General features: G+C 30.8%; 3 protein-coding genes across 3 annotated transcripts; 1 reads left to right on the top strand and 2 right to left on the bottom strand.

Annotated features, from left to right (window-relative positions):
* The first annotated feature begins 1784 nt into the window (after positions 1–1784).
* LOC109816110 (EPD1-interacting receptor-like cytoplasmic serine/threonine-protein kinase 5A) lies at positions 1785–4573 on the top strand. Its single transcript, XM_020380981.3, has 5 exons — positions 1785–2687; positions 2853–2988; positions 3384–3520; positions 3804–3930; positions 4031–4573. The coding sequence occupies exons 1-5, from the start codon at positions 2298–2300 to the stop codon at positions 4390–4392; spliced, it is 1152 nt and encodes a 383-aa protein (XP_020236570.1). The 5' UTR covers positions 1785–2297; the 3' UTR covers positions 4393–4573.
* Positions 4574–4811: 238 nt separating this feature from the next.
* On the bottom strand, positions 4812–5492 carry LOC109816111 (copper transporter 5.1). The gene has a single exon (XM_020380982.3). The coding sequence runs from the start codon at positions 5376–5378 to the stop codon at positions 4959–4961; it is 420 nt and encodes a 139-aa protein (XP_020236571.1). The 5' UTR covers positions 5379–5492; the 3' UTR covers positions 4812–4958.
* An 11034-nt stretch (positions 5493–16526) lies between these two features.
* Positions 16527–17868, bottom strand: LOC109816118 (uncharacterized). The gene is made up of 2 exons (XM_020380993.3): positions 17472–17868; positions 16527–17303 (listed from the first exon to the last, which is right to left on the bottom strand). Exon 2 carries the CDS (start codon positions 17289–17291, stop codon positions 16851–16853), a length of 441 nt encoding a protein of 146 aa, XP_020236582.1. The 5' UTR covers positions 17292–17303; positions 17472–17868; the 3' UTR covers positions 16527–16850.
* Between the last annotated feature and the right edge of the window lie 963 nt (positions 17869–18831).

Genomic DNA, 18831 nt, shown 5'->3' on the forward strand with positions numbered 1-18831 from the left:
GGGGATGCGGGGAAGGGAGGTGTAAATTTAGGAATTTCATTTTTTTTAAAGGGTAATTTAAACATTTTATATATTTTTTTTAAAAAAGGGGGTGTGTTGATACGAGAGTGGAGGTGTGTTTAACATATGCCGTACTTAGATCAACAAAGAATATAAATACAAGGAAATAGCCCATCATATAAAAACTGCCTCTTAAGAAATATCTAGTACATGGATCAAAAGAAAAGAAAATACACCCCTCCACGAAGGATGAAAAATTATCTAAAACCTGTAAACGGTTCAAAAGGAATCTGGGAGTTTGTATCCCTTAATTTCTACGACACGATTTAAAAGAATGATGTTCCAATCGTTGAACTTCAGTAGTTTTGTTGCGCATGTTACTGGAAAATTATGAAACCCCATAATCACACAAACACATGGCATGCATTCAAAACACTTACTTAGGAATTCCATAGCCAATTTACCATACCATACCACACCATTAACATGCACGCTGCTGCCTTGCGTACTTGGGCAAGGACTATGGTAAGAGGAGCCAACGTTGGTTTCAACTTTCTAACTTCACCAACTACAATCCTCAATACACCTCACTACCTTGATAACGACCTCTACAGACTGAAGCACGTTAAGTACTCTTGTGGATGCTGACCCTTCTCTCATCCCTTTGATTCATCAAATTAAATTTCATTATATGGCTATTTTTTTAAATCTATAAGAGGAGGCGTTCAATTTTGGTCACGTTTTAGAATTTTCTACCGGTTCCGTTAGTGTTTGCAACTAGCAACTGAAGTAGGTATTTTTTGTTTTATACGAAAACAAATATTTTTGGTTTGGAATAAAAAAGCATACTGGACAGTGACACTCTTAAAATTCTTGTAGATTACTCTAAAAATTTAAGTCACATTTTCTCCGTGTTTTTTTTTAATCTTAAGCCATCAAATAAAATAACTGTCGATTAGCGATTGGTTTCACTTAATTTTCTTTTTCTTACTAAAGAACTCTGATTATTCGCACCCTTTTCATATTTTTTGTGTGAGAGAATTCTGATATGTCATTACTATAATGTGATCATCTGTTCAACCTGTAGCTGAACTCTGGCTGCTCAGTGCTCACTTGAGTTTTTTTAAAGCAAATGTATTTTCCTAACACAAGTAACCTATCTATTATATTATATATACAACTTTTTCCCCTTCTTATTTTAATCATATTTATGGTAACACTTGGAAAGGACAATTAAATTGTCAAAGAATGATGCAACCATTAGCCTAACGATAACTTATGCAAAGTTTTGGCATAGTTCCCATAAGGGATGGAAGTGGTTGATGGTTAGATTGATAGGTTCACCTTTTCTCTTTGACCTTTACGAAGGCTATATTTTCTTTTGTTTCTCTTTTTCTCCTTTTCCGCCCCTTCAATAATTTGAATGTATCTAAAGTCTAAACCCTTTTGGAGTTTTTAATTAGTTGTATAGATTGCCACTTCTGTGATCTCATGCCTTAACTAATAACGCGCAAATGTATTTGATGGTTCTATTAGAATTCTATGAATGCCAACTCCTTAGTGTCCTAATTCTGGAAGCTATATATTCTCGATTATCACATTAAAAATTTCAAAGGATCGTCTAATTGTCGGGTTGCCATGTTTGAAGTTGACATCTTAACAATAACAATACAGAGAAGCGTGACCTACCAAAAACTGGGAAATATCAATTGAATAAATAAATGAATAAAACCGTCCAAAGTGCATCAAAAGATTCGATAATGGAATTGTTGGTTATGCACCTGGCAAATTATGTCAAATTATTGGACCTTCCCGGGAATGTTCATCAACTGCTAAACAAAAATAAGTGCATGACTAGATTGCAAGACAGACAAAATGGAAATGCATACATGTTTGTAAGGGGTTGGGGAAGTGTAGGGTAACATTGAAGTCAACAGGTAGGCAAGTTTAAGTTACTTGACATCTAATTAATTGAACATAAGACAACAATTTATAATTATGATATAAAAAATATCGTGACAGAAAATAAAATAAAATAAAAACCATTCATGCATGTAGTGTAACTCTGCCAATTGGGAATGTGGGAACCGTATTCAAGAGGTGTCTAGAAGTCAAGGAATCTCGCTGAAGTTTTTTTCTAAGGGTAGTTAGGACTTGGGAGAATGTATGTGCTATAAATTTCTCACCCTTCACTTAATATTTTAAGTGCCATCTTCTATCTTGTCTTTATAATTCTCTAGATTTAAGAGCAAAGGGAGGGGTTTTACTAGAGCATTGCACATACATACTGATTCTAGATGAGTTCTAAAAAGATTACATGGAAGTCTTTTGTGTTGATCTTAAGTTGTTACAAGACTCAATGTTCCTTGGAGGAATCAGAAAAAGAGGTTTTGAAACATGGTTCCTTCCAAAGGTTATGTCTCTCGGATATAAGCATTCCTAGCTCCCCTCAGGCAATTGAAGATCTTTCTATTTCCCTGGTTGGTCCAAAGCTTTACACATTCACACTAGATGAGCTGAGGGAAGCAACACATAATTTCTCATGGAGTAATCTTCTTGGTGAAGGAGGGTTTGGACCTGTGTACAAGGGTTTTGTTGATGACACACTTAGACCTGGTTTGAAGGCTCAGTCTATAGCTGTGAAACGACTTGACTTGGATGGCTTGCAAGGTCACAGGGAGTGGCTGGTTAGTTTTTTTTTTTTTTTCACCCCATTCCAAATCTCCAATATTAGTCAAAAATCAATTTAAAGTACTACTCCAAACTCCAATGAATAAAATCTAGCTATAGAACATGGTTTAGAAATATCTGAACAAAACTGATACTAGCTTGCCAAATATTTTCTTTTATAGGCGGAAATTATATTTCTTGGACAGCTGAGGCATCCACATCTTGTAAAGTTAATTGGGTACTGTTGTGAGGAGGAACACAGGCTTTTGGTGTATGAATACATGGCAAGAGGCAGCTTGGAGAATCAACTATTCAGAAGTATGTTTCTTTTCTTTATTCTACCCCTTTTTTTATGCTTTTGTCTCTCTTTTTCCCCCATCAAGGAGTGAAATCCAGTAGAAAGTCACAGAATCATTTTCTGCGTGTTTTTCTGATTGATTATAACAGTAGTATTAATAACTCTGTCCAATCAAATTTTACCATCAAGGTAGTTCGATGACAAAATAATTTGGATATTCTTTTTTGTCTTAATTATTATCAAGCACATCTAATGAATTCAATTATAGTATTCTACTTGTTTTATATGGATACTGATGAGAATTGGCGTGATTGTTGAGGATGTATATTGAGAAGAAAATCTCACATAAATATTTGGAAATTAAATTCTTGCCAATAGCACAAAGTATACTAAGCCTTAAGTTTTGTTGTAGCAGGATACTCTGCGGCCTTACCATGGTCAACCAGGATGAAGATAGCATTGGGTGCAGCTAAGGGTTTGGCCTTCCTTCACGAAACAGATAAACCTGTAATATACAGGGATTTCAAGACTTCAAATATCTTACTAGATTCGGTATGCTCAATCTCTATTCTGAAGGATGATGATGTGTCTCCTAGTGGCCTACATCATCATATCATATGCAATAAAGAAATTAAGTTTGCAATAGATGATTATTTATTTTATCTTATGTTATAGTTTAATTTTGATAAGCTGCTAGTGCTAGTCATCCAACTAAAAATCGTTACATATATGATTTTTAAAGTAAATATTAAACAAGTTAATAATTTTTCACTTATGTGACAATCCATAATTAGAATTATCAGTGTAATTTCAATTAAATTCTTTCCAAATTCAGGATTACACTGCTAAATTATCAGACCTAGGGCTTGCTAAGGATGGTCCTGAAGGGGAAGAAACACATGTAACAACAACATGCATAATGGGAACCCGAGGCTATGCTGCTCCTGAGTACATCATGTCTGGTATAGAGAGAATTTCATTTACTATATAACATTGACCAATTTTGTTTTTGCTACAATCAAAAAGCCTTATTCTGTTGTTGTAACTTGATTAATTTCCTAGGTCACCTTTCCACCAAGAGTGATGTATATAGCTATGGAGTGGTTTTGTTGGAATTGCTAACGGGAAGAAGGGTAGTGGACAAGACCCGACCCAATCGAGAGCGAAGCCTGGTCGAATGGGCAAGGCCTCTTTTGAGAGATCAAAGAAAGCTGCTCCATATAATAGACCCAAGATTGGAAGGGCAGTTTCCTATGAAAGGAGCTTTAAAAGTTGCTGCATTGACCTATAAATGCTTGAGCCACCACCCCAATCCAAGGCCCAATATGAGTGATGTGGTAAAGATATTAGAGTCACCTCAGGATTTTGAAGATGTCATCATAGGACCGTTTGTGTATGTGGCGGTAAGTGAAAGTAGCCAATGAGATATCCTCAAAGGGCATTAAAGAGTCCTTTGTCTATGGTATCAGCAGCGTAGATAAAACATAGCAGATAGCATAAGAAGAAGAAAAATGAAAATTATGTGTTTGCCATTTTAGTTTGTAAGGGATTGTCTACAAAGAAGCTAAATGTAAGTAATTAACTAGTTGCGTCTGATTTTGGTCTGGAATAGAGAGTTGTAGTATAGCAAGTGAATGGTGTTTGAGGTGAAACATGAACTACACAAGTTATCTGAAATAGAGATCCCTCTGTCAAGTAAGCAATAACGGAGGCATCAAGATTTTTTTTGTTACATATAAAACACTGCCACAAAATAAATTCATCTTTAGAATCGAGAGTTCCCATTGGCGATTGTATCTTGCCATCTTGGTTACGATTACAATATGAAATTACACATCCCAAATTGGAGAAACAAGAAGGCTAAATTAAAACAGGAAAATAAAATATTACAATATACAAAATAAACAGAATAATGAAAAACCAAGTAGTACAAGTATTAGCATAGGAAATTGGAAGATCTAAAAGTAATTACAATTTACAAAGATATAATTTAAGCACAAGCACAAGAAGTGTCCACGATAAGGGAATCTTCGCCCTCGTTCCTGAAGAAGAAGTAACCAATAGCGAGACCCACGACGATGGCGACGAAGACCCCTCCGTTAAAGGACATAACGGCCAACATCAACAAATACCCGATCGCGGAGCTGAGGCCAAAGAGAAACGCTCCGGCCACCTTGGCGCGGTTTCCGGCGAGCTTCCGGCGCAGCAGAGGGGTCTCGATCTCCGGCGGGAAGGGCTTTCCGGCGCCGATGAGCTTGAGGCGGATGCGGCGATTCTCGAGAACCTGGTAGAAAACGGAAACGACGAGGCACGCGAACAAGGAGAGGATATACTCGGTCCAATCGTTGGTCTTCCATGAACCGATTAGAAGAGTGACGTTCTTGCTCCAATAAAAGGTCATGTGCATCATCTTGGCTATGGGTTTCTGGGTTTCGAAGCTTAGCCGAAATTTATGAAACACAACTACGATGACAACAATGCTTGTGCAGCAGTTATTAGTTGTCTTCGCTTCTTTATTACGCTGTCACGATGCTTCCGTTCCTAAAATGTCCTCGATTTTGACTCCTGCAGGTAACTAAATTAACAAATATCAAATATCATATTATTATTTTTTTACAACTTTTTATTTTATTTTTTAAAAATTAATTGTACAGTTTTTTTATTAATAATATTTAATGCGTACAACATATTATTACATTTTACGTAAAATATCTTTATTTAATATTTCATTTTCATCTATAAACTTCCATTACCATTTTCAAATATATTAAGTATAATTAACCATGCTGTACTCTTTGGATTGTATATTTTATTGTCTCTTCTGAAAAATAAGATTCAGTTTGTTTTAAAAACCATTTTTTATAGAAGTAGACAAGAGTTATTTGTTAAAAAATAAAACTATTTTTTCTTCTTCTTAAGAAGTAGTTTATATAAATATATAAAACTGTTTATTTTATTAAAAATATGTTTTAAAAAATTTAAACAAACAAGTCTATAATGAATTTATTCTTTTCATTTAATTTTAAATTATTATTGTATTAATTATTAATACGAATATAATTAAAAATAATGATCATTATTAAATCTTATTCTATTATTTAATTATAAATGTTATCTTATTTTATTTTATTTTTTATTTTTTATTTAATTAATTCTCATATATTTGTTTTCATTCTCTTTAATTCCTTTCTCTCGGTTAAATATAGGGTTAGGAAAACATAGAATTTTCAATAATCAAAGGTTAAAAGACTAGCTTTTTTAAAATAAAAAAAAAAATACGATAAACTTTTTCATTCTTATAAATCATGATTTTTAAGAATCATAAATTTGTGAACCATATTTTAAGAATAATAAAAATATATTTGATTGATTGTATTTCTATAAATATTATTTGATAAGCAAATTTTTTTACTGTATTGAATAAAATAAATAAATGTAATATAATATTTTTAATGTATTAACATTTTATTTTTATCTTAACAAAGTTAATTTTTCAACACCTCATGAAAATTATTACTTGAGAAATTTATGCAAAAAAATTATTTTTAAGAAACAATGTTTCTTAAAAAATTATAGGTTCTTGTTATATATACAAATATATATATATATATATATATATATATATATATATATATATATATAAAGAGGGTTCAAACGACACTAGTGTAATTTTTACTAAGTGTTACGCCGCTTAATAACTTTATATTAAATGTGAATTTTAAAAATCCAACCATTAGATTGAAAGTTTATATCTCTTAGATCATATATATCAAATTTTGTTAAAATTGAACAACAACTTGAAGCTAATTAAAGTGTTCATATTTTAGTATATTTTGAAATGTATATATTACGTTAATTTTGTTTTACGAGAATGAAGTATCAAATAATCTTAAATATGAACTTTCAAACGACACCTGTGTAACTTTTACTAAGTATTACATCGCTCAATAACTTTATATTAAATGTGAATTTTATAAATCCAACCGTTAGATTGAAAGTTCATATCACTTTATACGTGTACGTCAAATTTTGTTAAAATTGAACAACAACTTGAAGGTAATCAAAGTGTTCATATTTTAATATATTTTTAAATGAATATATTACGTCAATTTTGTTTTATAAAAATGAAGTATCAAATCATCTTGGATTAATATAAAATTTTGTAAATATGATTTAAGAGATATGAACTTTCAATCTAACAGTTGGATTTACAAAATTCACATTTAATATAAATTTATTGAGCAGTGTAACACTTAGTAAAAGTTATACCGGTGTCATTTGAACTCTCCTCATGTACAATAATATATACACGTAAAATTTAAAATAACAACTAAAGATATAAAATAACTACACAAATATATAAATTATGTACAATAATTCAACACTAAATATTAATCTTAAGTTGTGGGTAGGGGTGGGCATGGATCGGTTTTTTTTAAAAACCGATCCAAACCGATCCGATCCGCTTTTAAATGGATTGGTTTAGTAGATTCTGATCCGATCCAGTTTACTGATCCGATTTTGAACCGAACCTAATTAATGGATCGGATAGCTGATCCAGATTTATGGATTAATCCATTTCCAAAATGGATCGGATAAAAACCGGTTTAAAACTGGTTTAAAACCGGTTTTTTGAAACCAGTTTTTTGAAACCGGTTTTTTGAAATAGATTTTTAACCAGATTTTTTTAACCAGATTTTAAAACTATATAACCTTAATTGTAATGCTGATATAAGAAATACATTTATCCTATGTAGAACATGAGATGAAATACTTTTGTCATGGCAATTTTATCCGAGAAGAATGAAGTGAATTAAGTGAATGATTGGGCCAATTTGAGTGAATCATTGTCTGAGCTATGCAAGTCGTTGACCCAGCTGATCTGTGAACATGTTTAGCCTGATTCCTTTTCACGTTCCACATTCTTTTTTATTCTTCAAGTCAAATTTGAGGCATTCAAATTGTGTTTCGCGTTTGGATTTTCGCAGCAACAGCGTTCCGCGTTTGGATTTTCGCAGCAATAGCTCCGCGTTTGGTTAAAATCAGGGGTTTTGGCCTTTTGGGAAATAGGGATTTAGCACAGTGGTGGGGAGTCTGGGGACGTAGAGTCGTGGACTCACCGACTCAGGAGTCAGGACTATGTTTCGCAGCAATAGCCAATAGCTCCGCGTACTGGGTAGGAGATTCGGATTGGGTAACTTGCTTTCCGTGTTTTGATGTTTGGTTAAAATGGATTTTTAAAACTGTTTTTGATCCAATCCGGTTTCAATAAAATGGTTCGGTTAATTAGATTTTTCAAAACCGGTTTGGTTCGGATATTTCTTGTTTGGATCGGTTATTTTTTGGATCAGTTCGGTTCAGTTTTAAATGGTTCGGTTCGGTTCGGTTTTTTTGCACACCCCTAGTTGTGGGTCAAACAATTCTACCAAAAGCAACTACATCAGAGTAGTCTCAACTAATCAAATCTGTCATCATCAGTATGGCCACACAAAACTATGTCTTACCTCCAGCTAATATTGTCCTACTCCCATAAAAAAAATATATTATCGTAGTCTAACCACCGGGAAAACATGTAATGATAAACTAAATTTAAAAAAAAAATCAACATGTAACAAGTATAGATAAAATATTACTCCCTCCGTTTTTATTTCATAGTCGTTTAAGGTTTTGCACGGGACTTAAGAAAATGATTGATATTTTAATTTTCAAAAATATTTATTACTTACTTTCCTATTCTACCCTTTATTTATTTTTTTTGCATTTTTGAAAATGTTGAACTGTAATCTACTCCATTAATTATTAATGCATTGATTACACATGTCAACTGTAACCTACTCTATTTAATTATACATGTCCATGAATTAATGCATTGATCTAAAATTTGCTTATCTCCAAAAGATTACTATTTCCCTCCAAAAGATTTGTAATAACTTCACTATATATATCTCATTTTAAGCTCAAGAAAATTACATCTCTACTAACATGGATTCAAATAAAATTCCAGATTTGAATATTGAATTCACACAATTAGAAATGGATAGTGAAGATGGTTAACAAAATTGTGCAAAAGAAATTCATCCTCGGCTCCCAGATTTAAATATTGATGTTGCAAAGAGCTTCATTCCTAATCTCAACGATGTTCCAGATTCTCCAATAACGTCCTGTCCAGCTCAACTTTTGTTTGATTTAAATGATTTGCCATCTGATGTTAGCATGGATGAAGGAACTCATTTGTATATTGGTATGAAAGGTAAACTTTTAATCTTTAGTAATGTTACTCTATTAAACATGTCATATCCATGAGCATTTGCACTGTTTTAAGTACGAAGGCACATCCATGAAGTTTAATTGGTATTGAGGTCATTTTTTTAAAAACAAAAATGAGTTCTTTTAAAAAAGAAATTTAAATTAGATGAATAAATATATAATTTAATTTTAAAAATATCACTGATATTAAATATATAATTTAAATAATTTCAAATCATATTTGTATAGAATTATGTGTTCATTACATTTTTTTCTTTTCACAAATTATTATTATTTTAATTATTGGTAATATTGTAGAGTTAAAGAGTCTTCAATCACATCCATGGAGTCTTCTACCCTTTCTAAAGTTAAAGAGTCTTGTAAATAGCTTTCCTTTTTCTGTTTTTTTAATAGTATTTCATTGGGAACATATTGCCCTTATAAATGCAACATTAACTTCACATAGGTAGTTGGAGAAAAAATACGTAGACATTAGAAATAAATAGACACATTGTTCATTAAACATACATTAATTATCAATGGTAAAAATGGAAGAAAAAAAATTAATAAGTCATTGATTTTAGTAAAATGACAATGAAAAAAAATAAAACTGACAAAATGACTATGAAATAAAAACAGAGGGAGTAATATACTATTGACAACGACATGAAAACCATCCAACATGTAACTCATGGCTTACATCATACAACACTCTACATGGCATCAACAAGTTTAAAAAGCAAATAACTCAAATAAATCAAACTTATATCATAACCATGCTATACAACCATGTAATCATCAAAGCATATGAACAACACCAAGTAACACCACATCATATGCATATACCTCAATGCGTCGTCATGTATTCACCTACAATGATCTCCTACACCAATATAAGCAGTCTAAGTGACTTGACTCTATTGAATCAACCAATCTTTTTCACACCTTTCATGTTTGTTAGATCAACAACTAATTGAAATATCAATCCCTACACATAATTTCTCACGTGTCGTCATTTAAACTAGGAAAGTCTAGTACTACCATCAATATAATATAACTTGGGTATGGACTTAGCACAACATTGATATGCATTAATCAAGTCCCCTGTGGATTACAACCCAACTATCCTCGCGATACCACACATCTCTCTGATAATTAGTTAAAGTTTGTAACCCTTAATTTCATACCTTACTCCAACATCAACTAAAGATCTAAAAGAGATTCAACAATCTACTCCAAGAGATAACATTTAATTAATGAGAGTTTTTAACAACTAGACTTGTAAAGGATCATACCAATATCCATATAATGGGATATCAAACTTTCAAACAGAATCTCTCCTCTAGTCTTAAGTAAATTAACATGTCTAAATGTCTATAACACTTTTAACATCAATACCCTAACAGGTCAACAAATCATGCCTAAAGCATTCTCAGTATCAACACCCCAATAGGTCAACAAATCATGTCTAAAGCATTATCAGGATCACACCCCAATAATATACATCTATATGTATTACCTCAAGTCAATGAATATAGGTCTCACAACATCAATCCATTTACAATGTAATTGCACCTTAACAATCCACTATTATAACATCTATACATATTATCGTAGATTAATATCTATAAAATAAATAACACTCATCATCATACAACATGCAATAGATTCATGTAACATATTCATGATCACCATTTGATCATACAAATAACAAGAATTTTCAAAGCAACCCATGCCCAATGCCATTGAGATAGGGAGCCATCCACCTCACCCACGCTTGACGCCATTAAAACCATGCCTAATGTGGATTAGGTAGAGATCATTGGGTAGTCCCACACTCGACCCCAAATTAGGTAGAGATGTTTTTCTCTCCTCACGCCCAGCGTCAATCTAGGTAGAGTCAATTTTCTCACTTCACACCTGATGCCATTCAAACCACGCTCGGCATGAACAAGTTAAAGACTTTCCCCTATCTCACACCCGATGCCACTAATCCTGCACCCAACATAAGCGAGGAAAAGAGAATCTAACATGAGCCATGTTCGACGTCATGAAGGTGTGCCTAATGTGATGTAAATTCTACACTTTAACAGATCGCGAATTTGGCTCAAACTACCTAAAAACCAACAAATCTCAAATAGGCAATGCAACATATCATACAAAAACATTTTTCACAACTCATTATACACCAAAATGGAAACATGCAACAACAATTAGAATCAAGTCACCAAAATTCACCTTCATGAATTCTAGATACCAAAACCCAACATGCACCATATTCCACCTCAAATTCATCAATACAACCATAAAATTAAAGAATCCTAGGAACCAACAACTTCAACAAGGATCAAGTTTAGCTCCCTCACCTTGACTTCGAGCAAAGAGAGAAAGGATAGGAAGAACAAGGATGGCTTTAAGCTAACATCGAAGCTTTGTATAAAATTGATGTTACCGCTCGATTCTCAACCCAAACACCTTGAACCAACTATCAACTACTAGAAGCACAATTCTAAGACCCCTGGGAAGTTAGGAGAAGAAAAAGAAAGGTTCAACAACCAAAGTCTCTCCCTCCCTGAGTTTTTCTATCTAAATTCTCTAAGAATGAGTTTATAAGGCCCTATTCTCAAAAATACACCTTATATGATTTACTTTCAATGTCAAACTGAACCTTTGTCGAAAAATCTTCTAGAACATCTAAAGACTCTTCAAGAGTTTCTTAATTGTCTCTCAACACCACACCTTTGAACATCACAACATGCAATCATTGTTAAAAACACAATAATTAAAGAAAATATATTAGGTTACATTGAGTGTAAATAATCATTTTAAAAATATCATTTTTTAAAATTATATTTGAGTAAGAAAAAATCTGAATTTTAATACCTATGTAAATTTTATTACGTATGTTATATATTATTATTTCATTTATAATTTTTTTAAGTTGAAATGTTGAGGTAGACAATATTATATAAAGAGTTAATCATCCATACACTGCTAGTGTAAAGATTTTTATATTGACAACTAATTATATATTTTAAATATTTAATTTTATTTTTATTTCATTAAATAAGCAACTGACATGACACTATTAAAATATATAATTAGTTGTTAGTGTAAAAAAAATTTATACTGACAGTGTAAGGTGATTAATTCTTATACAAAATATAAGGTGATATCTGAACAAATTTGCTGGTATATTTCATTTAGTTCTGTAAAAGTGAATTTTCACTAAAAGAAGTTTAACACCAATTGAGAAATCAATGTTATATATATATATAACAAATTATACATTTATTAAAATTTACTGTCATATAATTGTGTCTGTGTTGGAGATTTGAATTTTAGAGCGTTCGATTGTTGACATTGAAGTACCAAATTGTTTTATTTACGTACGACCAACTGGTTCATTCGAAATTCCACGGTACGCTCCATTTTTCAGACGAGGTGCAGTACAATTAGTTTATTTTTTGTACTACCAGTTTGGTTCTTTTATAAAATTTCACGAATAACCTTAAAAATGAAATTAACATAATATATTTATTTTAAAATATATTAAAAAAATATAAATATTTTAATTATTTTTAAATTGTTCAATTTTAACAAAATTTGACATACACATATAAAGTGATATGAACTTTCAATCTAATGGTTGAATTTATAAAATTCATTTAATATAAAGTTATTGAGCGATGTAATACTTAATAAAAATTATACCGGTGTCGTTTAAATCCTCCTCATTGTACATATATCTAGATATTACTTATATATGAATCTTAGGTAATTAAATGATATTTTGTCTCGTTGCATGTAGGAACCGTTAAATTAAGTATAAGGGACATGACATGTCATTACAATAAAAATTAATTTTAATATATTTACAACATAATAACAATGCATAAATTATTCTTAAATTATTGTAATAATGCGTGATAAGAAACTAAGAACATGTTGGGGTCTTAAAAAAAATAATTAGGAACATTTCAAGACAAACTTCACGGGCATGTTTGAATAAAGTTGACCAAAAATACATATAAAACAAGAAAATAAATTTTTTAAAAGTACATTTATTTTATAAGTTAAAATTAATTTATAATAAATGAAATTTAATTTTTGAAAGAATCTAATTAAAATTATTTATTATTTCTAAAAATTTGATTTTAATTCATGTGTAAATTAATTTTAGCTTATATTAAAAACTTATTTTATTTTATTTTATTTTCTTATAAGTATTTTATTAAGAAACTTTTCCAATCGGATCTAAGATATGGAAGTAAGCTCCGAACAAAGTTAAAAATTGCTCTGCTTATCATATTATTTTTTACAAATATCTGTAACCAAGGTGTAAGTGATGAATTGGGAATTAGTATATATATATATATATATATATATAAAAGAGGAGGGTTCAAACGACACTGGTGTAATTTTTACTAAGTGTTATACTGCTCAATAATTTTATAAACACTTTAATTACCTTCAAGTTATTGCTTAATTTTAATAAAATTTGACATATATGATCTAAGAGATATGAACTTTCAATCTAACGGTTGAATTTTCAAAATTCACATTTAATATAAAATTATTAAACGATATAACACTTAATAAAAGTTATACCAGTGTTGTTTGAACCCTTCTCTATATAAAAATATATAATATGAAAATCAATAAATCCGGCAAACTGAATCTTAAAAGACGGATTTTTTTTTTTAACTCTAAAAAAAGTTATTTTATTGTTTTTTTTTCTAAAGACGGAAAGTTATGAGGGTCTACTTTTAGCTGCATCTATATTTATAAATCTTGGTGTTAATTATTAAATGGAAATTTAAAGATTTTTTTATAAAAAAAAATTACCTTCCGAAAGGGAAAAAATCCAAAAATATGTGCCAAATATTTTTTATTCAATGTTTTGGTGCAACGTGCAAGTGTGATATTACAGCTTTGGATTTGAAGTTTGGTTACTCCTTAAGTTTAGTATATATATATATATATATATATATATATATATATATATTAAAGTAGTTATAAAATAATATACTCAACTTAGAGACTGATTCTAGTTATTTTCTCTAAGTTGAGTATATTATTTTATAACTACTTTAATATATTTTTAATAAAAATATTAATTATATGTATATGCACGATTGAAGTGAAAATATATAATTATTTACTAGAGTAAGTCAGTAACAGTGAGAGATTAAATAATTTGCATAAGATTTTAAGATATAAATTCATTGGCATCGTTATGTATGAATAAAACATAAAAAATCTACAAAATGAAAAGTTAATACCTTAAGATTTAGTGATTTACATGTTACTAAACATGCAATTAAACTCGTAAAAAAAGTATCAATGTAAAATTATATATTGTGAAAAATACAATAATAATTTGTCATAGTTAAACTCAAACTTATATATTGAAAAATGATACACCCAAAAATTATTTTATGTAATGTTTAACTATTAAGTATCATGTTAGACCTTTTTCACTTAATAACTTATCATTAAATTTAAATAATCGGATAATTAAAATAAAACTTTTTAATGTTAAAAAGAAGAAAATTATTCATTTTGCTTTTCAAATAAATAATGTTAATTTTTAATTAGAAAAATGAAGGTCTAAAGAAAATCTAGAAAAATGTAAGAAGAAAATGACACCTAAAATCTTATTGACCAAAATACTTTAAACAGACGGTAAAAATCAGTAAATATCTGACTAAGAGAATGAAGATAATTTTAACCGGATAAAATTACTACGAAAATAGATGAGGATTTTTTTTAAAATTAACTCACTTAAAGTGAATTAATGTAAAGTAATTCATTATAATCATTTTTAGGAAGAGGCCACAAAAATTTAATATAGTTAAATTTGGAACCAAAGATTGTTTTTATAATCCGTTCAAAGAATTGAAATTTCTGAATAGTTCAAATCAATTTAATGATAGAAGTTGAAATAGTATAAATAAGATTTTAAATTTAAATTTTATTATTATTATTATTGTAATTTTTAATCAAAATTTGTAAAATATATTGAGGCTCATTGAAGAGTAAAAAAATTATAATTAGAAAAATCAAACGAATGAATTTAAATATTTCTATAAATGATTACATACAATTTTTTTTAATCAATAAATTAAATATAACTCTGATTAAAGAGACAAATTATATCTTTAGAAAGGTCAAATGTAGCTAATTAAATAAACAGAGACTAAGCAGACAAATACATAAGGCCGTGAACAACTAGACAAGCAGCACGAAAGAGCAATCGTGTAATACCCGTCATGTCATATATTCCGTCTCAAACGGAATAATCAACAATGCACCTTGTCCACAAGCATGACTTCATGCGCGATCCTCGAGTGAGAAATAGAATGTGGAATATGCATGGACATCACATCAGAAATTATTTTAATTCGGATGATATTCCCTTTCAACCGAGATGCTAAAGAGCTTATCTTCTAATATCATATCAAAGCTTTTTTTGTTTTCTTTTGATAACTAAGAAAAGGGTACGTAATTTATTAAAACAAGGGTGAAATTTGTGAGGCAAAGACATTATTGGTGGGTGCATATTCTCACTAGCAAAACATTATTGATGCAGCAAAGGACTGACAAGGGCCAGGGGCATGACAATTTCAAAAACACAACAAAAGATATATTTGGAATCACCCTCATTCAATTTCTGAACTCTACCGTATGTATAAACCAAAATAGAAGAATGGTATGTAGCAGACTACAGATAAGATTGCACGGTTTGATTATCCTTATCAGCAAGGTTTAGCACTTTCCATCTTGTGCAGGTGGTGGGCCTATAAAGTAAATGTTCTCATTGTGCACAAGGACCCCATCTTCCATCCCCTAATAAAAAACTACATTTCCCATGGGTTAGACCATACGAGTGAAGGTGCACTGGCACACACTCTAGATATCTCTCATGCCTCGTCAAATCTAGCAATTGGGTGGATAGTTAGATAGTTGCATCTTTCGATAACACTTATGCTCCTCCAACGCAACCAAGTAGAAATGCACCACCACATTGATTTGGGAACAAAAATTATAAATAAAAAAGCAACATTATTTTGTTTTGTTTGAAGAGTCCTTTGCATTTGTATTGTAATACCTCCGGAACTATACAAGGATCTAATTTGTTTTGAGGCTAGTTAGCAGCGTGGCGTAACATAGGATACCATAGATCACTGAGGATGAAAGGGGTAGCTGTCATTGACAATTGTCAGTGCTCGACCTTCAGCATATAATAAAAATCATTGCAAATTCATTTAAAAGTTTAAAAGCCTTATAACAAAAAAGCGAATGTCCCTCATTGAAATCCCAGCATTGTATACAAACACATGCACATGATTGAGCAACTTGTTTAAACATTTGTTTCAATGTAATACATAGTCTGAATTGGGTAAACCACATAGACAAAGAAGGGAAACTCCATTGCTAGTAATGAATTATCAAACAGAGAAGTGACATTTAAACTGAAGTCAAAGGAGGAAAATTCCTGCCAAATCATCCATTCAGTCGTAAACGTCACAAAATAGAAAGAAACAAGGTCACTTAGAAATACACATTAAACATAACTAAAAGAAGGCAATGCCAATTTGCCATTGCCATTGAATCAGCAGTTACCACTCACTCACTCACTAGTAATTACCTCTCTATTCTCAGATTGTGGCTCTCCCTTTGAGGATCCAGGTGAAAAACATGTGCGGGATGTAGAAAGTGACGAAAAGGTGAAAGAATCCTTCCTAGGAGAATCCAAAGAGCGAAATAGAAGGTGCTTCACTGCGAGAATCAAGTCAAGGGTGGGTTTGTTGGGAGGACTGGAAGTAGAAGATCTGAACTTCATGTGGCGCTTCAATGCTTCATCGGTGCTAACATCATCATCTTTTAACTTCAAACCCTCTTCCTTCACTGCCTCAGCACAAAGCCCACAAATCCAACGACCCTCGTACCTCTCCCGAACGCCGTTAATGTAACGCGGAGTGCACTCCTCCGTTAACCCGCAGCAGTAGCACTTCACCGACCACACAGCCTCCGCATCCGTTGCCGTCACAGTCTTCTCCGTCGCTGCCATTACACCTTTCACCTGAATTTTTTCAAAAAACACCAAAGTCAGGACTAGAAAATGTTTGCAAAGAAAACATAGTAACAATAATTTATGATGTAATAATGATTAAGTTGTTCATGTTACAGTTTAGAATGTTTCGAATTTGAAAAAGTGAGGAATTTAAGCATTAAAAGCTTGCGTTATTACCTTGTCCGAGGATATTAGGCAATGCAATTAAATGGAAATTATGATGATAAAATGTATATCCGAGTGAGCAATTAATTATCGGTCCGCAGAAAAGCACAAGTAGGAGTGATGTATGGTGCATCTCAGAGCCTCAATTGGCTCTTTGGAATCCAATTTAGTGAAAGAAGTTCATATAATATAACATAGATCTGTGTTTGTTTGCCTTCAGAATACAGAGGCTATAGACGAGTATCTGTACTCGTTCTAAGCTTTTATGTTTAACACAAATGTCAAAGCAGCATTTCCCAATCATTGGCACTTTCGTGGCAGTGACACGGTAAGTGTTGATAAGTATCATGTTACGCAGCGTAAAGCTTTTTACCCTGATGCTTCCTCACGGGAACGTATCTCTGCACCGTTGAATCACACCGTTCATAATCACGTGAGGTCATGGGATTGGGTAGTGTTGAGGTTTCGCAGTGAAAGGTGGGACAATAGATCTCGCATCGAAGATCGAGAGATTATCGACATTGCCAGCTGCCACGACAACAACCTTTCTCCTATTCTTAGAAACGTGCCAGTGACGAAAATTTCTCTAGTGTACCATTCTCCCGAAATTCTTAGAAAAACATGTGGTTTATTCTAAATTGAATTCTTTCATAATAGGATTCCACCACTAAGTCGATTTTTAATTTTTATCCTTTGGAATATTATTTGATTTTATTATCATTTCATTTTAAATTCAAGGGAAAAAATATACCTTAAATTAATGGACTAAAAATATATCTAAATTTTATAAAAATCATAATTTTAATGTTGAATTTTTTTTATTTATAATTTTATTATTCATATAAAATATTTATCAATAAAAATAATTATCAATTCACTTTAAACATTATAAATATATACAAGATATAATGATATATACTTCCTTTCAATATAACTTATTTATATCTAAAGTAAAAATTTAAATTCTATATGATTTTATTAAGGTCAAAAATAAAAACCTTTACCATTTATACAACCAATATTAATATTATTATGAACATTTTAAATAGAAGCAAAATATTAAAACATGCTCTATTTATTATATTATTAATATAAAAATTATTAACCCATTATAAATTAGAGTCATATATATAATAAAGTGATCAAGACTCTACTTAAGATCCAATTTACATAATAATATATATTTTATATTATATATAACTTTTTAATAATCAATGAATAAGATAAATTAAATAATTAATAACTCCATTAAAAAGTAATTATAAAACTCTAAATCACAACACATTATACATACATGTATATACAATCATAATATATATTATAAAATTTAGATTAAATTATACTTTAATCTTTCATCTTGTTTTTAGATTTA

The sequence above is a fragment of the Cajanus cajan genome, chromosome 6, assembly GCF_000230855.2.
Source record: "Cajanus cajan strain Asha chromosome 6, NIPB_CcT2T_4, whole genome shotgun sequence".
In the NCBI taxonomy this organism is placed as follows: domain Eukaryota; kingdom Viridiplantae; phylum Streptophyta; class Magnoliopsida; order Fabales; family Fabaceae; genus Cajanus; species Cajanus cajan.